Source organism: Eptesicus fuscus, chromosome 20, assembly GCF_027574615.1.
Source record: "Eptesicus fuscus isolate TK198812 chromosome 20, DD_ASM_mEF_20220401, whole genome shotgun sequence".
NCBI classification, from domain to species: domain Eukaryota; kingdom Metazoa; phylum Chordata; class Mammalia; order Chiroptera; family Vespertilionidae; genus Eptesicus; species Eptesicus fuscus.
Window position 1 is genome coordinate 34,075,371 of NC_072492.1, and position 27,655 is coordinate 34,103,025.

Genomic DNA, 27,655 nt, shown 5'->3' on the forward strand with positions numbered 1-27,655 from the left:
GGTGTGCCACAAAAAGGAATTTTTAAACATGTATTACCTGGCCATTTAGCTAGGGGCCCGGACCTCTGTCCCCTTCGACTGTCAAATAAAAAAGAAACAACAACAAACAAAAACGACAACAGGAAACACAATAGCTCTCTGATGTGAATGAATCCAAGTTAGGCCTATTTTTTTTTTTTGGGGGGGGGGGGGGTCAGATCAGCAAAAGATAGAATATGTTTCGTGGCGTGCCGCAGAGCTTTAGTCACTGGTGTATGGGTGCCCTGAGTTGGAAAGGTTGAGAATCGCTGCCCTCGAGGAGGGATGCTGTTCGGTGAATGAGTCCTGCCCCTAGAAGGACCAGCCGTCAGGCGGTGTTTCACCCGATCTGACTCACCACTGACTTTTAAATGAAAACCCATGGCACTCAGCTGAATGAAACTGTTACCAGAGGCTGGGAAAGCATCTATGAGAGAGTGGGTGGGGTGTGAGGGGACTGGTATGATGAAAAGCAAGTCTGGAATGCAGGTCCAGGGAGAGAAAGGAGCAGAGAGGGGAGGCTGGAGACAGTGGGAAGCGATCCAATTGTGACTGGAGCCTGAGTGGGAGGGCACGGCGTAAAGGCAGTCCCCCAAAGTGTATCCTGATGCCTAATGGCACCCCATTTGGGAGGGCTGGCTGTCCCCCAGCTTCTCAACAGTTTGGTCCTGGGGAAATGTCGCAATGGTCACATTTACAAACCCCCCCCCAAAAGCCGCTGTAGGAGCAAACCCCTGCCTCAAGTCCGACCTGGACATTCCATTCAAAGGCAGGATGGCAGGTGTCGTAACATCCTCGGCGTCTTGGACACCATCACCTAGGCCCTAGGGGCTTCCTGCCCGGTCTCTCGCAGCGTGGTTTACAAACGCTCTACGCAAACAGGCTGACAGAATTCCAGCGGATTCTAGGAAGCACACGCTGAAAGGCGATCAAAGAAGAAGCTGGATGCGAGTTGGCACAGGCGCCCCCAGCATGCCGCTCGGCGGACATAACCTTTCCCATCCGAGGGGACGCGCCCGCGGCCGGTGCTCCACCGCAAAGGCCACGGCTCTCCCGGGAGGGAGGACAGCCACCGGCAGGACACACACACTCGGCCGCTAACCAGCCCCTGGGGAGAAACGGAACGCTGCGCTTTTGGCCGCAAGCCCTCTGGTCTGTGTTCCTTTTTTTGAGTTTGGAACTCTGACCTTTATACAAAGCGGGACTCCCTGCCCAGAAAAACAGGAAGGCCACTCACCAGGAAGCCCCGGAACGAAGCACTGGAAGTGGGTTAACGTTTCTCCGCCGGCAAAGCAAAGCCTCCGCCGTCAACACGGGGCCCCCTCGTGATGTCCGACGCCGTTCCCCTCGGCGGCCCCCGACCCCGTGACGGCTAATGCCCGCTCTACGGCGGGACAGCCCGTGAGGCTGTTTTGGCTCCTCCGGTCCCTCCCCGACTGGGGCATCTGCGTGATGCTGGCACCCGGTGTCCCCCAACTCTCTCCAGGAGGGTCCTGCCTCAGACGGGCCGTGTGGCATGGGGGATGGGGCTCCTGTCCTCAGCTTGGGGTGGAGGAGGCAGTCGGTAATCAAACAAGTGAAGAAAAAAGCCAACAGGAAAAGGGCTGTGCCTGGCATAGTTGCTTGAAGCTACCCCAGCCCTAACGTTCATCCCTGTGTCCCTCTACTAGTAAATATCCGAAGGCCAACACAGATACCCAATGGGGAGGAGAGAGAGCTGGGGGCCTTTCCCACAAATCTAGAGCAAACAGGAAGATGCTGGCGAATCAATCGCCCCCAAACACACTCCCAAGGGAAGGCCACAGGGACCCCCTGCCCTCTGGTGGAACACAGCCCCTCCTCCTAAGGGGAGCCCTGCCCGGCGCCCCACGACGTGCGAACCAGTTTCTCATGCAGAGATCAGCCGCCTCCTTTGCCCTGGACGTTTCGTTTCCACTCTCTATTCGCTAACAGACACAGAACGCCAACCGCTTGCAAAGGCAACGCCGATCAGGGAGTATTCCTGGTTTCCAACCAAGAGAAAGAGCGGCACTTAAGCAGAGAGCCTTTAAGCGGCTCTTGGCCGTTCCGCCGTGGGATGGGACCACACAAGCCTGGCCCTGCCTGAAGCGAAGCTGTCTCCAGGAAAGGGGCTCCGGCTGTGGGGGGCGGTCCTCACCTCGAACTTCTGCCTGAGCTCCGCGTTCCCCTCTTCGTCCCCTTCTGGAATGGGCACGTTGTAGTACTCCCCTTCTTCTTGGTTCAGCAGCTTGTACCTTTCAGAGACGGGAGAGGGGAAGCGTCAAGGCCCCAGGCTCAGCAACCCCTCTCCCGCACCCTCGGGCCTGGCTGCTTCTGGCAGGATCCCACGGGGAGAGGACAGCCAGGCAACCACACAGCCCCGGTCCTTCCAGACTGGAACCTGCTGTTTCCAGGTCTCTAAGTGCTCCAAGGCTCTGAGGCGACCGGCCCTGGGCGGACACAGACGTCATCACCGGGGCTTCCTTACCATCCACTGGCCGGCATCTTCATCAGCTCCGAAACGCCAAAGGAAAGGGACCCCATGAAGTCGTTCCTTGTCGTCCGGTCCCAGTCCCAGATTTCTATGGACAGCCGCCGGTCTTTATCTGAAGGTTTCAATTTGCTACAAATGAACAGACACACACACACACACACACACACACACACACACACGATTATATTGATGGTGGTTTCCTGGGAGGTACCCCAGGCTCATGATCTGAGCTTGAGATTAATAAAAAGTATATTCAATTCTCTTCCTGTGACCCCCCACTGCCAACAAAGAACCAGCCTCCTGGCAACCAACGCTCTAGGCCAGGGGTTAGCACTGGACAAATCCGGCCCACGGCTCGTTTTTTGTAAATAAAGTTTTATTGGAACACAGCCATCACCATTTGTTTACGTATTGTCCATGGCTGCTTTGACTCTGGAACAGCAAAACTGTGTGCCTGTAACAGAGACTGTATGCCTGTCAGGTCTAAATGACTCACGATCCAGCCCTTGACAGAGCGCAGCTTGCCGGCCTCTATTCTATACGCCTGAGAGCTGTCTTCGTGGCGGACCCAGGTAAACGGCTCCCTGTGCTCTGGTCCACAAAGAGGACCGCTTGTCTGTGCTCTCTCATCCCTGGCTTATTTACATCCCCTTTCCTCTACCTTCTCTAGCTCTGACCCACTTTAAATGCTACCTCCTCCAAGAAGTCTTTCCTGCTTAAAGGCAAGGATGACCTTCCCATTTTAGTGGCAATGGCGGCGGCGATGTTACTCGTTTATTCCATGCTTTAAAAATTATTATTCAAATTCTTACATCATACTTTGACCCTCACAAGCTCCTTACATGCTTTTATAGCATCTGTAATGTAAGAGAATTTTTGTGCAGAGTAGATATTGGTGATAATTTGGGGCCGGCATCATGAAACTCTTGGTAAACCAAGTTACTGGCCATCAGACATGAGTGACCTGGTGGCCCCCCGCCCCTCCCCTCCCCTCAGCAGCCTGTGAAGCCTTCAGAATGAAGCCATGTTGAACGACAGCTATAACAAGCCCCTCAGGATCTCCAGCCACGAGGTGAGTGGTGTTGTGGTGAGCAGGGAGGGCACTCGGTCAAGGAGAGAAGACACACTTACAATGTGAAGGACTCGTTCCACTGGGGGTTCAGTGTGGAGCGGATGGTTTTGGTTTTTTGTTTGCTTTCATTCTTGGGATCAGGAATGAGTTTGAGCTTCACGTATGGGTCTGAAAGTCCATTTGGATCCATGGGGATTAGATTTTTCGCATCTTGTACTATGAAGGGAGAAGGAAGAAAGATGAAATGTTACAAAAAAAAAATAAAATGAAAGAGAAAGATATATATATATAGAGAGAGCCCCCACCCAGCAGGCAGTGGACAGGACAGCATGCGCTTCGTGGCTTGGCGGCCCTGCTTTCCAATCCTGCCGCCTTCACCACGGAACCCGGCACGGAAACTCACCTGCACCAGCCTCTCTCCTCATCTAGGAAAATGGACGGGGCGTATTTCCAGGGGCTTAGCGTTGTTGGGAGGTGAAATGAAATGAGGTGCTATGTGCTTTACACAGTTGGTGGTTTGGGAAATGGAGGAGGGAAAAGACATTCACGCTGTGAGTGCCCACGCTGCCCAGGCAACCGTTTCGGACTCCTCCCCACGACCCACAACTTCAAGGTCGCCAACGACGTGGGTGGTCTCCAGGGGACCTGGCCGCCTTGGGCTGCCCGAGAACCCCCGAACTCCGGCAGAAGGCTTCTAATGCCACGCAGGGGGGCCAGTCTCCTGAAACCGCGCCCCCGGATCACAAAAGGTTAAACGCTGGAGCGTCAAGAGGAAGCTCCCGATGAGGCAGGGAGATGAGCCTCAGGTCTCTCCCTGCATTAAGCACTGGAAGAGAAGCAAAGCCTTTTAAAAAGCAGGAGAAGCCCGAATGCCGAGCGAGCGCCGAGCTGCATTCCAGGCGATCTCATCGGAACCACCGAGGCTGCCAACAGCCCTTCTCCTCGCGGAACGACGGTGGGTGCGGCTCTGCCGTCAGCCCGGACTGTGACACGGGCCTTGCAGGCCCATCTCTTCCGAATGGTGATGAGTTAAAACACCAATAGCATTTACTCCTAACGCTGTGGGCTTCCGATGGAGACGTTACCATTTAAGCTGAACATGGAAGGAAGCTATCAATTCCCAATGTCCCTGAAGTCGACGGCGGGTCCAAACCCCCATTTCCGGTTGCACGGAGGACAGCACGCCGAACACCTGAATCAGGATGGGCAGCGACCGACCCGGGTCCCCCCTGCCCAGGACGTGCGGGCCAGGCAGGCAGCCTGCGCTCGGATTCTGGCTCTGCACTTCCTGGGTGCGTGACTCTGGGCGAGACGTGAGCCTCCCTGCACCTCGAGTGTCTTCACCTGGAAAACGGTCCCTCCCTGTGAGTATGCAGCTTCCACATACAACGTGCTTAGGACAGCGACAGGTGCACAGCGAGAGCCCAATGACGATGACGATCAGTGACGAGACGATCATCGGGTGTGAATCCACGTTCCTGGCACAGAACACAGCCCGAAGGGACGCGTAGGACTGGCAGCGGCGCGATGGGGAAGTCGCCTAACCTGGCTGCGACTGCACGGTGCCAGCACCGTCTTAAACTAAGCAGCGGCATCGGAGGGTGTTCCCACAGGAGCAGGTGTGGGGAAGCTGGAAGAGGGGAGCTCGGGGAGGGAGGGAGGGAGAGAGGGAGAGAGAGAGAGAGAGAGAGAGAGAGAGAGAGAGAGAGAGGCGCAATACAAGCGTGATGATCAAAAGGATGATCAGAAGGGCTAGAGGCAGAGGAGAGAAAGAAGGGGCAATGCAGTCAGAGGTGGTGAGGACGCTGCCCGCCCCTCCCCAACAGGTGCCGGCACTGGGTCTCCACCTCCCTGCGCACGGAAACAGCTGGGATGTTTGAGCCAAGAGTGATGGCCGCCCCACCGGAGAGTCTGACTTAACTGGTCTGGGCTGAGGCCCAGGCACGAGCATCTACTTGGCTTCCCAACTGAGTATCTGTAAGCGTGGTCCCGGGACCGGCATCACTGTCACCATGTGAGGACTCAGACCCTTATTCACGTTAAAAAAAAAATCTCACTTTTTAACATTCAAGAGTTAAAAAGGCAGCACTCAAAACTGATCACTGTGGTACGTGGGACACCGAGACTGTCTGCCCTCAACACAAAGTGACCAGGAAAACAAATACCAGGAAAACACAACAGCGTTCCTCGTTTCCAGCGGGTACAGCTGCCCGAGACCTGCTCTTGGTTACAAAGGGGGAACTTAACGAGGCTTCGAGTGTTAAGAAGGTTCCAGCCCCGGAGAGAGTCTTTTTGCTAGACTGACAGATGATTGAAGAGGGAATAGCTTTCTCACCATGTCATTTAATGCTTTTTAATGTCAGTTCAGTACTGTCTCAAGTACGACCAGCAGTCACGGCCCACTGACGGCCCTGCCCCGCAAGGGAAGTGACTGGGGTGGGGCAGGGGACGCTAATTCTGAGGCAGTAAGGGGGTGGGGTATTTCGGTCCGTGAGCACCAGGGGGGCCAAGGACAGACGCAGCGCCTCGTTTCTTGGCTTTCATTTCTACAAGAACCAAACTGCTCTGACCCACAGAATTAAGAGAGAAAAAAAAAAAAATCATGGCCGTGGCCGGTGTGGTTCAGTGGATAGAGCGTCGGCCTGCGGACTGAAGGGTCCCAGGTTCGATTCCGGTCAAGGGCATGTACCTTGGTTTCGGGCACATCCCCAGTAGGGGGTGTGCAGGAGGCAGCTGGTAGATGTTTCTCTCTCGTCGATGTTTCTAACTCTCTATCCCTCTCCCTTCCTCTCTGTAAAAAAAATCAATAAAATATATTTTTAAAAAATCAGTTGCTTTGATAAATAAACGATAGCGAATGAGACTTTTTTTTTTTTTTGGTGAAGCTCTATTGTGAAGGTAGAGGGTCTCTAAACACAGCCGTAGGGAAGTGACGCCTGCCCCTTGCCCATTCAGCTGCTGCAGCCCTAACTGTGCTCCCACAGGGGCCGGGGCCCCACAGGGAAGGCAGGCAGGCGGAGCGCGCTCCCCCCTCGTCCGTCTCATCAGCGTTCCGGCAGCCTCCGTGAGGACACATCTGCGCTGGAGGAATCCCTCTGGGCGATGGAATTCGCAGTTTCGGAATGGAAGTCGGTTCTTGATTCCAGAACTTAAATAGGAACACAGAGTTGCCTGTTTTGAAAGGATCAGCTGTCAAGCCTAGCGCTGAGAAAAGCCAGCCTGGGTTGAAAGGTTATTTGACTTCTTGATAACGTCAGGTGTCATTCCTGGCCTAAATCCATTCAAATATCAGGACGACCGGGAAGCAGCCCGAGGTGCCGCGCAGATCCCTGACAGAGGGGGCGAGGCCGGCCCAGAGCACGTGAGGTGTGAGTGTTTCAGCTCATCGGCTGGGGATCCACATGGAAGGTGCCCCGTGGGAAAGAGAGGAGCTGGCACCTTGGGATGAAGCCGGGGAGGTGGCCAAGGGCCTGCTTGGTGGGGAAACACGGAGCTGAGGATGGGGGCGGGGGAGAGGGTGGGAAGAAGCGATCGGCCGCCATGCTTTCTTGGGGAGAGGCAAGCTAGACCCACAAGGACTTGCGGTCGAGGGACTGTCTGATGTGCATCTGAGGGCAGAGGGACAGTCGGGCTCCCGCTGCTGGGACAGAGGCTGTAGACGGTGGCTCACTTCTTGGGCAGGATACCGTGGTGGCTAGAGGAGGGGTTCGAATCCCTGCTCTACCACTGCTGAGCTGGATGCCGCTGGACAAAGTGCCCCCCCCCGTCTCCGTTTGCTCATCTGTAAGACAGGAACAGCGGCGGTGCCATCTCATCGGGCCGCTGTGGAGGCTGCATGAGTGAGAGGCCCTGGAGCGAGCGAAGTGAGTATCACAGAAGCACGTGAAGGCACCACTGGGCCCTTCTTCACTCAGGCGGCCGCTGCGCTGGGAATGGGAACGTGAAGGGGCGTGTGCCCAGGAGCCCCGGGGAGCAGACAGGCTGGGTCCCGCGGAGGAAGCCGCCCTCCTGGCAGCCTGCGCAGCACGTCCAGGGCCCAGGGCCCAGGAAGGAAAGGGAAGACCTGCCTCCGCGCCCCACCCCCCCCACCGCCTTCAGCTCTGAGTCACGTGGAAACGCAGCCTCGCCGCTGGGGTCTCGTGTTCCCCTGGACACACTTCCCTGGTTCGTTCGCAGGGAGAACACCTGTCCCCAGGTCTGTTCTCGCCTGGCCTTCGGCCGCTGCGGCTGCTGCGAGGAGAGCGGTGCCTGGGCGCTGCCAGGGCTCCTGCCAGCTCCGCAGGAGCCGGGAGCCAGCCCTCCGCATGCTGGCGGGAAAGGAGCGCCTGGCAGATGCTTCCGGAACAGGGCTTACCGAACACCCTCCGTGTGAGATGTTCGGGGGCGGTCAAGCTGTCTAGCGATCGGCGAGGTCCTGGGATGGGGGGGTCTGAGACAGGCCCGGGCAAAGGGGGGCGTGCCACAGGTGGTGGGAGGCCTCCAGGTGGGCACAGGTTACCGCAGAGGAAGGGTGCCTGCAGGCCGCAGCTGGCCCAGGAGCGGGCACAGAGAGGTCCCTGATGTTCACGGTTTGAACTCTGGGGGCGCAGGCCCACCCTAAAATCTCCCGACCAGATTCTTTACTCTCTGCAACCCCTGAACCCCTTTAACACAGCATCACAGCTTTACGACAGTATGCGGCACCCTGGGCCCCGCTGAGGACCTCTGCTGTCGGCCCTGAGAGCCCGGCCCTCCAAGGGCTGACAGCCAAGGGACAGCACTTCCTCCAGGCGCCTCCTCCTGTGGCTGGGCAGGCGAGGCGGTCTGGGCGCCGGGGGAGGTCCTGGCAGCTGGGTGGAGGCCTGGCTGGGCGCTGCCCTTGGGTGGGAGGTGTGGGTGAGGTGCTCCGTCCAGGGCAACGGGGTGGATACATGTTAGTGGCGCCCGCTAGCGGCCAAGCTCAGTCTGGGGAAACGAATGCTGCACGTTGCTTTAGGCGAGGTGAGCGCTGGTCGGGATTCAATAAAACTGTCCGCAGGGAGGAACAAAAGCCGCCTTCTTCTCTCACAAACAAACGAGAACGGAGAGATGTTCAATCCCAGCCCGAGCGACACGGTGTGTTTGAGGCTCCCACATGCAGACGAGAGGCCCATCGCCCGTGTTCTCTGTTGTTTTCGTTAACAACCGTACCTGCATTTCAGGGACGCCCCATCCCCTGGTCCACAGGCCCCGGGTACGTGGTGGCACGACTTGGGGGCTGGTGTCGGCTCTGAGGGGCGGGTTGCTATGGACGTTAAATATTTAACTGCACCCAACCTCTCACATTTACTATTTATAGAACCCCAGAGACACCTCCCCCCGCCACACACACACCCCTGGGGCCAGGCTCTTGGTTGGTAATTATTTTGAACCCACACTGCCTCGCACGGCACCTTGGCAGGCACTCAGTCACTGGCTGCTAAATTCACCACCTCCAGGCCACCCCAGTCCTGTGCTTTTGGGGTCATGCTGCCCACCCCGGGCCCCTGGAGCACAGCTGTCCATCTATCTCAGGGCCCCTGGCCCTTACAACACCCATCTCCTCTGACCTTCCATCTCCTGCCGGCCCAGCCCAGAGGGTCATCTCTACAGATTGACAGCCACTTGACAGTGGGGGCTGCATCCCACCCCACACCTGGGTGTGGCGTGACCCTCTCCTCCCCCAGCCGCCCTCCCACTGCCCCCTCCGGGGTCAGCACAGGGTGAGGCAGAACCTCTGAGTGCCCAGCGGATTCTGGTTTGGCTGAAAAGCGAGAGCAGACAGGAAAGCTTGCACACGGTTCATCTTTCGGTTGCAGTTCATAAAGCTTCCATTTGGAGGGACTGTCGGACAAGGAGAAACCTCACAGGCCTGTGCCGGGGCGGATCAAGGCAGGCCAGAGGGAGTCAGGCGCTCTTCAGACAAGAGTCTGTGCTCTGGAGAAACGATCGCCGAGCCCACAAAGATTAAAGGACAGAGAACACAGCTCCAGCTTTCAGGAAACACATATCAGAAAGGGCAGTTTTCTCCTGGGAAAAAAATCGCCGTGTAGAAATCCTCAGGATTTCAAGTATGATGTGCAAAGACGTCATCAACCATGAATGATTTTTGACTAGGTAACCACAGCCTGTGATTCTGTGAACAAACTGGGGCCTTGGTGCTGTTCAGTTTCTTAAAAATATTTTTAAAATGTTTTTATTGACTTCGGGAAGGGAGGAAGAGGGAAAGAGAGATAGAAATATCAGTGATGAGAGAGCATCATTGATTGGCTGCACTTTGCATACCCCACATCGGAGATGGAGCCGGCAACTCGGGCATGTGCCCTGATTGGAATCAAACCATGACCTTCTGGTTCATAGGTTGATGCTCAACCACTGAGCCACACGGGCCGGGCGGTGCTGTTCGGTTTGACCCACTTGTTCCCGTTCTGCTGTGCCAAGTCAGCTGACTCCGTCTTTGTTAATGGAACCCACAGAATTTTGGATTTGATCTCTTCCATGTTGATATGCTATGACCCATATGCTTGTAATATTTATTCCTTTTCGGCCAAAGACAAAGGCAGGAAGAATGAGATGTACTAAGAATGCACCTGCTCAGCCATCCCCATCCCACTAGGCAGAATCCATGCAAAAACCTGGTCAGGGACACAATCATCTCACACTTTGCACCTACTAGTATTTGTGGAACGTCCTATTTCATTAGGGAGACTCACTGCTTGGTGCTAAGATCGTGTTTTCTGCCTGGTAAATTCAGTGGCCAGTCACGTACCCAAAAACATAAGCCAGCAACCCAAGTCCCATTGGAATAAAACGTATGAAAGAGAACTGAGAGGCAAGAAAGGGCAGCCCGCGGACCCTGGGAACAGATCGTAAATATGTCACCACTTTTTCTTTGACAGTTAGTGGAAAGTAAACATTTCTGCTAACGTTGCCTAAGCCTGATGTTCTGAAAGGAAATCGAATCTGGGTGTGAGAGAAATAATAGTTTCTAGGTATTGAGACTGGTATGATTCTAGAAAAACTTTAAGAAATATTTTTCTTACTAGAGGCCCGGTGCACGAAATTTGTGCATGGGTAGGGTCCCTAGGCCTGGCCAGCAATCAGGCCCGATTGGGGCCTCCTGGCTGCTGGTTGGGACCTTCCTTCATTCTGTGCTGCCCCTGGTGGTCAGCACACAGCACACATCACAGTGAGCGATTGAACTCCCGGTCTCCCGGTCGAACTCCCAAGGGGACAATTTGCATATTAGGCGCGCGCACACACACACACACACACACACACACACACATATATATATATATAGAGAGAGAGAGAGGGAGAGAGAGAGAGAGAGAGAGAGAGAAGATTATGAGACTAATGGATACACATATCATATAAAATCTAAATACAAACCCATGTCACCCCAATAAATTCAATTTAAAATATCTAAATGCATAAAGTACAAAGAAGAAAATTAAAATCACCCCCACTTCCACTCTAAGCGAGAACCCCTGTTGGCATGTTGGTGGGGTTTACCACCAGGCTCTCTGCTCTGCATATATCTAGCTTGAAATACTTATTTTTATAGAGTCTATATCTATAAACACAATTTTAGATCCTGCCTTTATAACCTAACAGGGCATGCTATGAAAACATTTTAAATGCCTAACATCCCCTTATCCAGCTATATGATAATTGATTTAATCAACCCCTGTTGGGCGCCATCCAGCGAGTTTAAAATTCTTCACTTCATTAATAACACAGCTGCCCTGGCCAGTTGGTTGGGTGTCATTCCATGTACCAACGGTCACCAGTTGGATTCCCAGTCATGGCACATGCCCAGATTTCAGGTTCAACGGGAGGCAACCCATCTATGTATCTCTCTCACATAGATTTTGTTTCTCTCTCTCTCTTTCTCCCCCCCCCCCCGTCTCCATCCCTCTCTTCTAAAATCAATAAAAGCATTAAATAAACAACAACTGATCACATTCATGCATAAATAAATATTCCCCCTCAGGATACATTCTTATGATTTTCCCCCCTCAGGATACATTTTTATAAGTGAATGAAAGGGCACAAAATCATTCAAGATGCTTAACATATATTGGCAAGCGTGTACCAAAGTCTTACCGAGGGTGTGGTGAGAAAAGTAAAAAATGACATTGTAATTGTGGCTTCCTTGCGGATCTCTGCGGTTTAACTTGTTTTCTATGGTTATTTGCCTCCTGTCTTTCAGACTTACTCTCTCTTCATGTTTCCTACAGGGTGTCAGTTAAGGAATTTTCTTACTGGCTCGGAAGAGCTCTTTAGAGGTAAATGAATAAAAATGGCTCTTTGTCATATTTGTTGCAATATGCACTTAGCCTTCACTTACTGCTTCTAGAAACACCGACACTTATGTTTTTATACAGTTAAACCTGTCAAACATTTTTTTAGAAGTTTCCTCCATTTATTTTAAGTTTGGAAAATCCTTGCCCTGTCTGGGATTTTTCTTTTATTATTTTGTTTCTTTTCTATGTTTAACTTGTAAATCCATTTGAAATTTATTTTGGTGTGCAGGGGTGAGGCAAGATCGAATTTAATTTTTTTCTCGCAGATGCTCAGACAACTTTCCCGACAACACTGGGGCGTGAGCCCCACCTCTCCACTGGGCCCCGTGGCCTCTGCTCGTGTCTGTCAAGCCACAGTCCACTCTGTGCCGGTTCCTACAACAAGCCCGTGCCCCGAGGTTCTAATCTCCAACAGGTTTGGAAATAGCCTTTTCCGTCCAGGTGCAATGTATCGGGGCAATACCACATGGCTGCTGTGTTCTGTTCACCTGATAAGTCTCTTTATAACTCTCTCAGTCATTATATATTAAAAAATATCACTGTTTGCATGTCCCTTCATCCTGTTTGCTCAAACGGCCTCCTGTTTGTGTTTTATGGAGATGGTGTATTTTCCCATTCTACAGAAGTTTATATGGAGTTTTCTCAAATCCCCTTTTGTAGTCTTGCACTCAGTAACCCATTTTCAAACACATTCTTCATGATATTTCTCTTCCCTTTGTACACATACTAGAGGCCCAGTGCACGGAATTTGGGCACAGGTAGGGTCCCTAGTGGCTGCTGGCTGCCTGCTGGGAAGCCTCCCTTCCCCTGGCCACCTGCCACCCCCACCGCTACCGGCCCCGCCCCCTGGTCAAACTCCCAGTCGAACTCCCGGTCGAGGGAACAATTTGCATATTAGGCTTTTATTATATAGGATGTTCATTCACGGGCCACATAATATGTGTATGTTTTCTTTCTTTGCTCATTTTGATTTATTATTATTGTTTTAAAAAATATATTTTATTGATTTTTTTACAGAGAGGAAGGGAGAGGGATAGAGAGTTAGAAACATCGATGAGAGAGAAACATCGATCAACTGCCTCCTGCACACCTCCTACTGGGGATGTGCCCGCAACCAAGGTACATGCCCTTGACCGGAATCGAACCTAGGACACTTCAGTCCACAGGCAGACGCTCTATCCACTGAGCCAAACTGGGTAGGGCTCTTGGCTCTGTCCACTGTCTACCTGGCTACTGAAGAACTTTCCTTAAGTTAGCCCGCACACACACTCCTGACCCAGTATCACCGCGTCTTTGTGGACCCAGGTGGGCACACGTCCATTCCCTCGTGCATGGCAATCACACCCCGAGCCAATGGCATCCGTTTAGGGCCCGCCGACCCCGAGGTTCTTACTTTCATCCCTGTCCCTTGTCCTTCATCCAAGGGCTCAGGGCCCTCAGGATGTACTGTGCCAAGACCAGCCCTTTCCCTTGGCCTGTCCTTCGCTTTTCCTTTGGAAATGACATTGTGCGGAATGATGCGTTCGAGATGCTCTGCAGTAAAGGGGGACCTCCCAGGTTTCCTGGCCGGAGAAGACCTGTTTCTCTGAGCCTAGGGGAGGCGTACAGACCTCTCCTGCCTTCTCCCAGCAGCTCAGGGCTTTGCTGTTTCATGGACCAAGGACGGCCAGACCACTGAAAACCTTTTCCTTAATGCAGACCCATGTTGGCTGAGAAACTTCTCTAAGACGGCAGTAGGTAGTTTGTCTCAGTTGTGGCTTCTGTCTTCTCCTTGGTCTCCTTGGCGTTTTAGGGGACATGGGAGAGGCCGCATTTCGGAGGTCACCAGCTGGCTCGCCGAATTCAGGGCAGAAATCCACCGCTTACTGAAGCAGCTCTCGGAATCCCACTGCTTCTCCAAAGCTTGGTCCCTCGGAAGGCGGACCGATTCCTCTCGACCACTCAGTCCGGATGTCAGTCTCGGTTTGACCTAAGCTGCCCCCTCATTTCTCATGGCAGACACTCTGCCTGTGCGTCTTACTGTCCCCTTGTCACTGGGTGGGTAGCTTTCCGATGTGCTTCCCCGGGTGAGGTCTGTCCTTTAAAGGTCAAAGCTGTCTGTTTAATTCAGTCCTACATCGTCTCATGGGTCATTTCACCTCCAGCTATGATGTTACTAAACCTTGAGATGCTCCGGACACACAGGGCGGGAGAGGCCGGGGAAGCGCACAGGTGAGGAGCGTGGGTCTCCAGCCTGCTCAGCCCTCCGCCCGCCGTCGTGGGCAGTTTCTAGTGGACCATGTAATCTGTCTAGAAAGCCATGAGCTGCTTGGAGTAGGAAATCTCCAAAATTCCTTCCACTGGGCACACAAACCGCCCGCATGCGGACTGACAGCATGCTGATGCCTCGGTTTTCATGGATGATCCGCTTCTGTCCACAGTTGTACCTGGATACTAGGAAGTGAACGGTCCTTTACGCTGTCCTTCATCCCAGAAATAATTCTCCAATTTGGGGTGGAGGGTCACGAGATGCCTTGGAGAGCTGTGGCTGCCCTCCCTCCTAGGATGTAGATACAGAACTCTGCATATGCTTTTGGAGGCCCCCCTGACCCCGGGAGCGAGGGTAGGGTGGGGTTCTGAGCACAGAGCTGAAGCCCAGATCCTGCCCTAAGAGAAACCTGTCACACAGACTCCAGACTCAGTCAGCGTGTGGTCAGAGCAGAGCTTTGCCCAGTCCCCTGAAGAAGACAGAAGCTTCCCAGGCTTGTAGGGCCACCCGCGTCCATGTATCGTCCTGTGGTTGTAGCTTTCTCTTTGGGGCGCTCCGTGGCTCTGGGATTGAGGGATGCCAGGGTCTCCCAGTTTGAGGGGGTCGTCTAGGTCAGTACAGTGGGCGGCGGCTCTCTCGGTGAGACCCAGAACCGAACGGCGCGAGACCTGGAGCGGTTGCGACGGCTGGGAGTCCAGGAGCGGGCTCCCAAGGCCACGTTCTCAGTCCCTGCTCCACGGGGCCTGGGGGAGGATAGGGGTCTGCTTGTGCATTTGCCTTGGTACCAGGCGTGACCCGGGACAGGAGCGATCGGCCCCCATTTTCTAGGCCGCCCAGGAGGTGGAAAGTGGTACCCCCTCGGTCTGGTCGCTTCCCCTCCATCTGTGCTTAACACAGACAGAGCCGAACCGGGGAGATGAAACTGAATTGAATCAGACCTGGCTCTGAGGCCGCTGCTAATAAAATCACATTCACATCAGCGTGGCAGACAGAGACAAAAATGTTTGTTGGTTCTTTTTTTTTTTTTTTTTTTTAAAAATTGGTTCTTTATTTCCTTCCCCTGGGAGTAGCTGACTCCTCAGGAGATAAACCCCGGAAACCTGCTTCTGTCCCCTGTACACAAGGGGTTCAGTGCAGACACCTCAGAGGCCGGTACCCCAGGAACTTGTTCTGGGAACTCCCCTGAGGGTGCCCATGTCCTGGTGGCCTTCTCTGGGCTTCCCTGCAGGCATGTCCTGGCTGAGCAGCATGCCTGATGCCTAGTTACGGGCGCCAATCCACATGCCCCATCAGTGGCAGGAGAGGGACCAGCTGTCCCCCCACCTGCAGGACCTCAGACCTGATCCTCTGAGGGACACTCCTATCAGGGGCTAGTGGGGGTTCATGGGAGTGAGAGACTCCGAGTCTTTATCTTTGGAACATACATTCCTTGCAGAGACAGGTATAATAATGAGCCATTCTTCAGCCTTTCTATCCATTATACCATCGCAGTCTTTAATCGGAGAATACGAAGCTGAAGATGAACGTTCATTAAACTTAAGATGTCAAGGCTAAGAGATGTTTACCTGGCGAAGCCTCTTATCGCCTCAACCACAGGCAAAAAGCAAAAAAGACCCGGGCCTTGTCATTACCTCTGGGCTCTATGTTTGTCGGGGCCCCGCTGTCACCGCCTCAGAGCAGCACTAGGGGGTCAGGTGCTTCCCACCTAGTGCGGGACTCAGTTCATTCTGCAAAGACAAGACTGGGGACTGAGTATCTCAGACGTAACATTATTTTTAAATAGGTTTTTTTAAAAAATTGATTTTAGAGAAAGAGGAAGGGAGAGGGAGAGAGAGAGCGAAACACCGATGTGAGAAACATCAACCATCTGCCTCCTGCACGCCCCCTGCTGGGGACTGAGCCCGAGAGTCGAATCGGTGACCTTCTGGCGCACAGGGTGACACACAGCCAACGCAGCCACACGGGCCACGGCGTGGGTGTGAAACTTTTAATCCAGTGAACGAACCAAGGTGCCTGCACAACACCAGGCCGTGCAGCTAAGGTGCTCACAGAATCAGCCAAAGTGCCAAGCAGAAGGAAGACGCACCGGCCAGTGTGGTCAGGGCCCACAAGTCACAGACGAACCGCAGGATGAAGATGCCAGCCCTGTGAGGCCCCACGAGGTGGGCCTGTGAGAGCTCAGTGCTCTGGGGAGCACAGAGCGGAGAGGGCCCTGCCGTTCTCAGCATCATCGCCCCAGTTTACAAACCAAGCAGGAGACACATCAGTCTCCTCGCCGTGGGGGTGACCGGTGGTGATGGCTCACAGGTAAAATGCACCTGGCTTTTCTTCTCCCTGGCTGATCGAGAGCCGGGTAGCCTGGCTTCATGGTCAACTAGCTCATTCTCGCAGCTGGACTTCCTCAGGAAAGCCGAGCTCCGGGGGTGGGAGGGACCGGACTGCCCCGGCCAAGCTAGCAAGCAGCCTGCACACCAAGTTGTCCGGGGGGAGAGTCGTTTCAGGCTCAGAACGCGGGCCGCGGGCTTCGTCCGGTCCGCCCGCCCTAATCACACGCTGGCACCTTTCCCGGGTCATTCTGACTGTGGCCCCATGCAAAGAACTCTGCTTCCCGGGGGCTCGGCCGTCACTAAGCTTCCTTCCCCCTGAAAGCCCGGCGTGCTGCGTTACCGCTTCCCAACAAGGGGAGGTGATGAATGGGGCCGGCGGCTGAATTGGACACATGTCGCTGAATCAAAATTGTTTCTTTATCCTTGGCTGTTTTTGGAAACCGGCCAGGCCAGGAATAGGTTCATTTGTTCGAAAGGGACTTATGAGTCACATCCAACTTTTGTACAGAAGCTCAGGCCCTGCCACTCCTCCTTAGTCATTTCATGGGCTCCAGTCCCTACCCACAAAGCACCTGGGTGCACACCCCTGGCTGAGGGCTGAGGGCTTCGGCGTTACCTGTTGTTTTGTCTGCTCAGCACCCCCACCTCGAAACTCGGATAGGAAGTTTGCCTGCCATCTGCTCTCGCTTCATTATTCCAGGAAAAGAAAATCGCCTGCCTCGGTTTGAAAAGGAACCCTGACTGTCTTTAATTAACCGCAAACCCTGCACTAATTACCAAATGGGAGGGAAAGTACAGCCGCTGTTCTTCTCAGCAAAGACCGTCCCCCGTGGGGAGGCTCGGGGGCAGAGCTCAGCGCCGGGGGGCCCTTCCCCTCAATTCGAGCGAGGGCATTTCAGAGCCACCCCAGCAGCTGACACCTTGGATTTTCTGGGGGGAAGTGCCTCGGCGCCGAGCAGCACAGAGCTGATGTCCCCCTGCGCCATGGCGATGCCATAGCCAGGTCACGTGCAGACACGATAACGGGAGGCTGCTGCACAAAACACGCGACAAACAAATGCTTGGGGGCATCCGAGCGGCCTGGTGCTGGAGGGAGCCATCAGGCAGTACCGGCGGCTCCCAGCTTTGTTGGATCAGAGAGGAAACGTTGCCATTGGTGAACGAATGATTCCCAAACACGGGATGCTCACGTTTTCCACCCTTTTGGTGCGGGCGCGAGAGGGGCACCGATCTACTCTTTGCTCCACTTCCACCCCTTTAACATCTCCCCCCACCCCCAAACCCGAGTTAAAAGGAAGTTTCCAAGGAAGTGGTTAAAAAACCAGCATGTGCAAGCTTCTGGGGTTCCTCGCTTGGCTGACGCATTTCCTTTCCAGAAGGAGATGAAGTTCTTTGCAATAATTTCATGGCAATTAATCTTGTGCTTAAATGATAATCCTATAATTAGAAGCAATTAAAATCCTGCACCGGAATGACCTGCTCAGTCAGTGTTGATGTCCCTATATGCTAACGGGGTAATCTTGAAAGAGGCCCCAGAAATCATTTGTTTCTCTCTTCCTGGGGATGCAGGCATTCAAAGCCAGCTCAAGGATGCTCCTTCCCGGCAGGAGGCACTGAAGTCCAAGTGGATGGAAGACTGAGGCCCCCCGGAAGGAATCCAGGGCACCCAGGCCGGTAGCTCAGTGGGATAGGACGTCGTCCTCATATGCCAAGGTTGTGGGTTTGATCCCTGGCCGGGGCACATACAAGAATCAACAACCAATAAACGCATGGTTAAGTGAATCAACAAGTCGGTGTTTCTCTCTCTCTCCCTTCCTCTCTCAAATTAACAAATACATTTTTAAAAAAATCTTAAAGAAAAAAAAAAAAAAAGGACCCAAGGCCTTGAGATCATCTTACGCAGGAGAAAGGGAGGCCACGCCACTTTCAGCTTGGATACCTGGGTAATTTAAGACAAAGGCGAACACGGCCTTAAGGAAAGGACACTGGCGACTCTGCCCCGCGCCCTCGTCGTGCTGCCTCCCACCAACACCCAGTGACTAAGCCACAGGGTGGCGACGGGTGCTGGGATCCGAGCGCGGAGCACTGCACAGGAATAACCACCCGTAGGAGGCACACGGCTAGTTGGTACACATTTGACATTCAGCTCTGCCAAAGCTAGGTCAGGACGAGGCACCCCCGCCAGGAGGTAAGAACGAAATGTCTCTGAGAAGATGCAAACTCCTTCTTGGCTGTGTGTTCTCCGGAGGACCCCAGGCGTCACGTGGCTTCACGAAATTAGGCTAAAACGGGGTCATTTAAACTTGATCCGGATATAGGGCTAATAGTGGGAAGCGTTGCCTGGACTGGGGATAGAGGAGCGTAGTAGAAAGCGGAGTGATTTTTTTTAAATTTTTATGTTGTGCCTACTGGATACTTCCATCATCATCATCATCAGCTCAACAAACGTGTATTAGGCACACATTCAAGGTACTTTGCAGAGTACAGGGGATAAGACATGACCTCTGACCTCCAAGAGCAGAGGGAAACAACATACAAAGTAACCTAAGTGAAATCCCATTATAAATGTTTTAAAGGCCGGGGGAGAAGCGGTCATGTTAGCAAGGCAGGAAATGTCGGGAGAGGCTGCACAAAGGTACCTGGAACAGACGTCGGAAAGGCTCTCCTGAGGGAGCAGGGGCCAGTGGAGCAGAGGGGAGGCATGGGGGGCAGCCCCCACGGGGAGCAGCACCCGGCTTTTCTTTATGAGAGGAACACAGTGTCAAGGGGTGGGGGGACACGGGCGAGGAGGGTATAAGGGATAAGACTGGGGAGGCAGGCCCGGCTGGGGTGGCTCAGTGGTTGAGCATTGACCTAAGAACCAGGAGGTCACAGTTCCCATTCTGGGTCTGAGCACATGCCTGGGTTACAGGTTCATGGCCAGTAAGGGGCGTGCAGGAGGCAGCCGATCAATGATTCTTCCTCTGGTATAAGCCAACCGCCACTTCCTTTTCGCTCAGAGCTTTCCCCGTTTCCTTTGCAAAGGATGTGCTTGGGTGTCAGGCACGTCCTTCGGGGGGACAACGGCCAGAGATGGTGCTTCCACGGACGGTGGCACTGCGGGCGCGAGGACAGGTCTGTGATGGGAAAGACCTGGGGCCAGGAAGGAAAAGCCAGAGGCGGAGGACGAGAAAGGACACCGCAGTCAGGTCACACGCCTGTCTGGCTGCCTCACGCCCAATCAGAACACATCCGGAAGGGGACATTTCCATCCTTGCCCCTTTTAACCCTTCACTTTAAGGCAGGGGAGTTCAGCCAGATTCCCTGCTGCCATGTTCATTTCCTACCATGACCTTGGCCTTGGGACACGCAGGCTCCAGGGAGCAATGGCGGACCCTCACCCACCACGGGGCAGCCTCAACTCCTCACCGCAGGGTGGAGACGTGGCATTGCCAGCACGTTAGCCACAAGTGGGCCAGGGAAGGGAGGGGGTTGTGACCTGGCCTGGCCTGTCACCTTCCTGGGGTCAGCGCCAGGAGTCAGCTGGCGAAGGGAAGGGTGGGGCACGCCTGCGCTGAGGGCGAGCGTCTGCCACTTGGCAGCCCTGTGACCTTGGATGGACCAGCGGAGCTCCGCCCAGCCAGTCTCGCCAGTTAAAAGGGTGGTTGTGATGCAATAACATTCAGGGAAGCATCCAGTCAGGGGCCTGGTACCCGGAAGGTGCTTAGTCAGTGCTGGCGTCTCCTCCCTGGAGGGCGAGGCTTCCCTGGCCTGCTCACGCCCGCCCCTTCCCACACCTGGGATGTGTTTTGACGGACTGGCCTTGCATTAGCATCCCCATGGGGAGCGCTCAGGTGGGTTCACCTGGCGGCTTCCCGCCAGCGCGGAGGGATCCCTACAGAGAGCACTTCGGAGCTGCGTGGCTGGAACCGGCGGACGCTCCCACTTAACCTTGCCCAACTTTTTGCAGGTTTGGTCGGTTTGAAAATTTCAAACAACAATGTTGAAAGAACAGGACAGTGAACAGCTATCTATTAGATTCACTAATTATTACCATCTTGCCACACATGCTTTCTGTGTGTGTGCATACACATCTATTTTCATCTTCTTTTTTTTTTCTTTGCTACGATTAGAGATCTGGGCCTTGGGGAGGTGGTTAGGTCATGAGGGTGTAGCCCTCATGATGGGATTAGTGCCTTCGTAAGAGACACCAGAAAGCTTGCTTCCACTCCCTCCCTCCACTCCTTCCTCCCTCCACCCCTCTCTCCCTGCCAGGTGAGAACACAGCTAGAAGCCAGAAAGAGAGTTGTGGCCAGCAACCAAGTGGGCAGCACCTTGACCTTGAACTTCCCCGTGTCCAGCACTGTGAGAGGGAAACGTTAGGTCACCCGGTCTAGCCTGTTTGTCACAGCAGCCTGAACGGAGACACAGCTGCAGTGGTTGCTGAGGCTACCATTAAAATACCTCTCCTTTCCTCAGTTCAACATCTAAGCATTACACTTACCACCTGTGTGACTCTGGACAAGCTACTTTAGTTTCTTTGTGCCTCACTTCCCTCAGGTAGAAGGGAAGAAGAAGAAGGCGAAGTTCCACCGAGGTCTGGATACGCGCGTGCACATTTGTGTGAAGGGTCCCTTTTACGGGGAGGGCTCCATTAGCGTCGGCTGCCGCTGCCGTGACTGTTATTAAACGATTGCCGAGTTCCTAGTCCCAGAGCGGGGCTGTGTCTCTGCAAACATTTTTAGACGAATTCTCAAGAGACGCGACCTAGATTGTGGTGGTAAGCCACACTGGCCGGCCTTCACGAAAAGCCGGTGCCTACCTCCGGGAGGGCCTGTCCCCTCAGATGACTCTACAGCTGTGAGCCGAGGGCAGCCGGGGGGCGGTCAGCAGGGAAGCCCGAGGAGGACCCGACCCGACCTTTCCCTGCTACTTTCTGCCATGTGCCCCCGGCCAGGGCCCCGGCGCCCTCGGTGCGGTGTTACCGCTGCAGGCCTCCGGGGCCCACGGGAGAGACGGCAAAGCTCGGCAGCGCGCTAGGGCGGCCGCTTTGGCTACAGGGCAGCCCCCAGGCCGGGTCCAGCGCGCCCCGGCTGCGTCTTGCTGTATTCAGAAGCACGATGCCTGAGAGCTGAACATTTAAAAACGTTGCCTGACGTTCTGGCCTCAGAGGAGCTGCGAACCCCACGAGAAGCTCGGACAGTTCGCCTGTGACGGCCATCGTAATGCCGAGGGCGGTGGCTTTATGAAGCCAAGGATGAACATTGACGTGTTTAGCCCACAGGCATTCCCTTTCCGCGTCTCAATCCCGCACCTCCTACTGAGATTAGTGCCTTCATAAGAAGAGCTGTTTCAGGGTAATTTTCTCCTAAACGGCATGCTCCGTGCCCCCCATACATGACTCCGACAAGGCAGGAGCCTTAGCCGCAGGGAGAGAGAAGCAAGTGTGGGGCTGAGGCGGGCGGACACCCCGAGCCCCCTGCGTGCCTAAGAAGGGGAGATTATTAACCATGCAATCTGGACCGCTGGCTGTATCTGGTTTGTTTCGTAAGGTTGTCCAGCGCCTAGGAGCGATACCTCAAAACCCTTCGATTGTCCCTGAATTCTTATCTGAGAGGACAGCTTTGGGTAGAAAATGTGCTTATTTTTCCAATAAAAGAAATATGAGGATGTTTCCAAAAGTGAGCTTTTTCTGGAGCTCCTTCTCCCTCTTTCCCCTTAAATAGGCCCTTTTGGTCTTTCCCCCCTCCCTATAGTATCTCCTGCTATTTTCAAATAAATAGCATTATGGTTAGTCTTTCCATTTTTGCCATTGCTTAGCATTCCTATGCAAATGGCCACGTGATCACGTGATACCCTCGCTGCTCACATGGAGACTAGTGCCCTTGTCCCAGGAAAGGAGGTTCCTGAGGGAGTCCCTCGAGCAAGGCCAGGAGGGCGACAACTGAGAGCTGAACCCCAAGTCAATGTGAGTGGCGCGTGGCAGGTACAGCAGGTATCTGAGGACCACGGACCAGTCCTGGGCCAGCAAGACCCCGGGGTAACTCAATCGAGTGTGCGGATTTTCCCAAAGTGGACGTGGGGGCCAATCGGAGGCAAAGCCAGGCTGCCGGGGAACCCCCCCAGTCTCAGCCCCAGGAGGGAGCGTCCTGGCCCGTGGACGAGACTGCAGCCCCAAGGCCGGGCCGTTTGTAGGAGGTGCACGTGATGGGACCCTAAGAAGCACAGGGCGTGGAGTCCAAAGGCCTTGGTTCCCAGCCTGGCTCCTTCCTTCTTCTGTGACATAGCAAGTGACTGACCTCTTTGTGCCTCCGTTTCCCTTTCTGGAAAACGAGGCTCCTAACCAGGTAGTCACGGGGACTAAATACATTAATCCACGCGGAGTTCTCAGCACGAGGCCTAACACAGGGGAAGCATAACGCTCTGTGGCTGCCGTCGTTACTGTCACCAAGATGGGCTTACCAGGTCATCACAGCCTGACACCTCCCCTTGCCCTAGTTCTTCTCACTCACTGCGTTCTGCTTGATCGCCCTCCCCATCCCCCTGTCGCCAGGGGATACTACACTGGCCACGCTGTCAGAGTACCCCATCCACAGGGCAGTTACGACTTTGAATGACACTGAGCATTTCGAATCCGCGGACAGAGCGGTCTCCTAGGAGATGCGCTGATGGGGACCCGTGGCTCTGAGTGGGACCAGCTCGAGGCCACGACAAGCCCAGGTGTCCGGCCCTGCCTCGGTGTCACCCTGGCCTGCGTCCGAACGCCTGCCGGGAAGCCGCGCCGCTGCCACCTCCAGGAGCAGGCCTTACCCGTGACGTGGAGCTTTTCGTCGGTGACCTCCGCCTTCAGGTAGATCCGGCCCCTCTTCTCCGTGTGGTCCATCCCACAGAGGCTGGGCACGTTGATCACGCACTGCTTGTGCACGTTCATATCGCAGGCTGCGGATCGAGAAAGCGGAGGGTGAGTGAGGCTGGGCAGATGGACCCAAACCATCCCTTGCCCGGTGTTTTGGTTGGAGGAGCGCAAGTGAAAGCGAGCCACCCTCTAACGCGATACTCTGTTGTAGTGTTGTTGGTGACATGGATACTCTGTTACAGTGTTGTTGGTCACAGGGAGAGCTGGGAGCAGATGGCCCTCACGGCACAGACTTCCTGTGCACCACAACATCCTCTAAATATCCACACCCTGTCGGTTCAGTCGTAACTGAAGCAAGCCCCCCTGCCTGGTCTTCTGTGACCGCTTCAGACATGTAACGGTGCACAGCACGCACAGGCCAACGCCTGCGTGCACAGACGGGTCCACACGCGATGGTCACAGAGGCAAAGAACGCGCACATTTTAATCAGAGGCCACTTTCTGCCAGGGCATTGCTTATGCCTTCCTAGCTCACCACTTAGAAAGCATGAGAACCTGTGGGTTGAGTCAAGGAAATTCATAACATTTTCCTTTCCCGGAGAAAACTGTATTTTCAAGAAGGCTAAAATACATTGCTTTTGGTGTAGTGTGTGTGTGTGTGTGTGTGTGTGTGTGTGTGTGTGTGTGTTTAAAGATCTTGTATTTGATATTTTAAACCTGACTTCAAATATTTAAATATTATTGCAAGTACAACAAATACACGCCTGGCATGAGATGCCATTCCTTCCCGGCTGACATTACGTGGGCGAGACGGGGGAGGATGAAAAAAAGACTAGTCGCTGCAGCGAACCAGAGACGCCCTGCGAAGAGCCCTGTGCGGAGCACGAGCACGAGGCTCCACGGGGGGGGGGGGGGGGGGGGGGGGGGGGCTGCGGCGCGGGGGGCCCTGCACCCCCGGGCTCCGGTCCCCGAGGGGGTGCCACGAAGCTCTTCTGTGACCTGCAAGGCCCAGCCTTCATGCCATTTCGTTGTGAGGGTTGAATTTCAGCCGGGTGCACTCAGGTGCAAAGAGCATGGCGAAGGATGTCTGTGTGCTGGGATGGAACCCGGAAGGCAGGGTGATGGGCGCGGGAACAAAGAACAATGGGCTGATTCACGAACGTGGATTCTTCCATTTCCAACGTGAACTGCTCAAAGCCCTGCACTTTGGGTTAGGAAAGATACAGACTCTTGAAATTACCTCCAAGGGCCTGAGAAGCATTTGAAATGTAAAGGAAACCAAGGCCACAGCCTCGGCGAAGGATCCGGACAACGGGGAGGGCGAGGGAGGTGAAGGCGCGCCGGGCCCTGTTCCTGTCGTGGCTGCTCCCATTAGCGGCTTTTGTATCTTGGGAAGCTTATCTGCTCTCTCCGATTCCATTTCTTACTCTGCAAACTGAGAGGCTGGCCCAGACAGGCGGCTGATAAGCTTCTTCCCACCACAGGATTAGGACCCTACAACGTGCAGGCAGGCAGAGGGCTCTCCGCTGCAGAAGGTAAGGGAGGGGTTGGGTCCTGGCACCCACCCCCTCCCGGAAGGAGCACGGGCAGCCACCCCAGAGGCCTCAGGACTCCAAGGAAAGGAGTTTAGCACAAAACAAGACAAAAAGCACTGGTTTTCAGCCCAGCCAGTGTGGCTCGGCGGTTGAGCACTGACCTATGAACCAGGAGGTCACAGTTCGATTCCCGGTCAGGGCACATACCCAGGTTATGGGCTTGGTCCCCAGTGTGGGGCGTGCAGGAGGCAGCCGTTCAATAATTCTCTCTCATCATTGATGTTTTTATCTCTCTCTCCCTCTCCCTTTCTCTCTGAAATCAATAAAAATAAATATTTTTAAAAAAACACTCGTTTTCAGAGATATATAGTTTTAAATAACAGAACCCATTTTCCAATGAAGACTTAAGCGGAATCCTAATAGGTAAACCAGATGAGTATTACTTTATTAGCATGTAATAAATTCAAATTTATGCCATTTACTTATTATTAAGACATTCATGGACAACCAGCAGAGCCCTCAGATCCAAACACATTTTGAAACCAGCTGTGAGGGATGCTGGGCGAAGTCCCAGCTCAGCCTCCAGAACTTGTTTGCGGATGCTCCTTGTTACAGTGACGCAGGACCAGAGCCCCGGCTCCTGCCGAAGGGTGTGCACCAGCGGCAACGTTGTTCAGCTCCCCGCTTCCCAGGCCAGGGGACTCTTCAGTGCAGCGGGAGACACCTGGCTACTCGTTCTTCTTAGTGAGTGACGCTGGGCAACATCCGGGCTCCCGCGCCAGCCTCAAGGCTGAGTGTGTCACACATTCAAGTGCTCCTTTTTGTCCCAATGTTGAAAGCACAGTTACAAGTATCCTTGCAAATGCACTTCCAATGTGCACCTGCAGAGCCCCTGAAAACCATGTCTTTGGGATCCCTGGGTTACGTGAGGCTATTAAATTCCACAGCTTGGCCCCGATGGTGTGGCTCAGCAGTTGAGTGACAACCTATGAACCAGGAGGTCACAGTTTGATTCCTGGTCAGGGCACATGCCCAGTACGGGGCGTGTGCAGGAGGCAGCCAATCAATGATTCTCTCTCATCATTGATGTTTCTATCACTTTCTCCCTCTCCCTTCCTCTCTGAAATCAATCCTATATAATAAAAGCCTAATATGCTAAGTGTCTGGTAGTCGGTTCAACCAATCAAAGCGTATTATGCTAATGATATGCTAAGGCTGCTCAACCGCTCACTGTGACATACACTGACCACCAGAGGGCAGACGCTCTGACTGGTAGGTTAGCTTGCTGCTGGGGTCTGGTCCATCGGGACTGAGTGAGATGGCCAGACACACCCTGGAGCCCTCCTGTGGTCCCTCCCCAGCTGGCCAACTTTCCGCATCCCTCCCCTGCACCGATGGAGTCCCTCGGCCTGGCCTGCACCCTCTCGCAATCTGGAACCTTTCAAGGGATGTCGGAGAGCAGGTTTCAGCCCAATCCCGCAGGCCAGGCCGAGGGACCCCACTGGTAAATGAATTCGTGCCCTGGGCCTCTAGTAAAAATATATTTAAAAAAAAAAGAAAAGAAAAAAAAAACGAATATGATTTAAAATTTTTTTCCCACAGCTTGCCGAAAGGGATCACCCTGCGTTCTGAGAAACTACCCATCTACTCTGTGAAGTTCACGTGTCTTTATTTTTATGGGCCGTGTTTGCTCCACTTAGGATACACATATAGAGCTTCTGCCGCAATCGCAGTCATTAATGAATGGCCAGGTGCTGGTATTCCCATGACGCTTTCTTGTCTACTAGGAAAACAGGCTCAGTCATTACCTTTCGTGTCCTCAAAGTGCACACTTTTATCCAAGTCAATACATAGTCTGGGAAATGCATCCCAACACATAGGGATTGTCAAAGCCAAGAGTTCCCATAGTGGTTCTTCCCCCCCTGGCAGTCGATGGAGATGCACACGGAACAGACCAGGAGCACGGAGCTGGGCAGCTGCCCCCACCCATGGTCTGTTGCGATTTCATCCTAATTGGACGGGTAGGAGTTTGAGCTGCCCAGGGCCATGCAGCACCAGTGAATGGCCATCCTGCCTCTTATTTTCACTGTGGTTTCCGTGTAAGGAGAACCTACTGGATTTTTCCACACCCGCCCACTCATTAGAGATAGTGACCGTGATTGCTCCTTAGCTTATCCCGAAGCCGAACCAAATGTGGAGCGTGGAGCGTGGAGGTGCGGCGTCGTTGACGAAGGCGTGCATGTGCTTCGGGGTTTGACGTGCCTGCATTCCACAGGGACTGAAGATTTCTACCCCAAAAACTGCGACAGCACCAACGGCGTGGAGAAACTGGGTGCTTTCTGGGGTCCATAATAAGGCAGTTACGTAGTTTAATAAACCAGAAGGTTGGCTGGGGACAAATCCTACACTTTATTGGCCTGGTATATATCGGAATGAGTTCTCCTTCTCAATGAGCTGGAGCTGAAACGCTACTGCACCCGATGCGCTCAGGGAACCCTGGCACAGGCTCGGAGCCGGGCCCTGGGCTGGGAAGGAGAAGGTACTTACTGTCGCATTTCATCCCCTGGTGGATGAGCCCGTACAGCAGCGACCCGCAGTGGTCACAGAAGGTGGGGCTCCCGTAGGTGTGGATTTTGAACTTGTGCTTGCTCCGGGGGTCCTGCGGGGAGAAGCAGCAAAGTTGCTCATTTCGGTCACAAAAGGGCACATTTGTGGGCTAAGAGCCAAGGCCCCTTCCTCCCCCCGCCCCCCCACTCCCCATTCCCATGACGAGGTTCCAAATGGAACCAGACTGGGATGAGGCCCAAAGAAGTCCGTCTTA

The 27,655-nt window shown here is 54.1% G+C and overlaps 1 protein-coding gene across 3 annotated transcripts in view; it reads right to left on the minus strand.

Annotated features, from left to right (window-relative positions):
• The window catches only part of PRKCA (protein kinase C alpha), a 285,603-nt gene that overhangs the window by 53,560 nt on the left and 204,388 nt on the right, over positions 1 to 27,655 (minus strand). For all 3 annotated transcript variants that reach the window (XM_008149401.3, XM_028157335.2, XM_054708991.1), the window contains 5 exons: positions 27,382 to 27,493; positions 23,255 to 23,383; positions 3,644 to 3,800; positions 2,507 to 2,641; positions 2,177 to 2,273 (listed from right to left, as the gene is read on the minus strand). In XM_008149401.3, the coding sequence (XP_008147623.1) occupies positions 2,177 to 2,273; positions 2,507 to 2,641; positions 3,644 to 3,800; positions 23,255 to 23,383; positions 27,382 to 27,493 (630 nt within the window). The remainder of the gene's footprint in view (positions 1 to 2,176; positions 2,274 to 2,506; positions 2,642 to 3,643; positions 3,801 to 23,254; positions 23,384 to 27,381; positions 27,494 to 27,655) is intronic.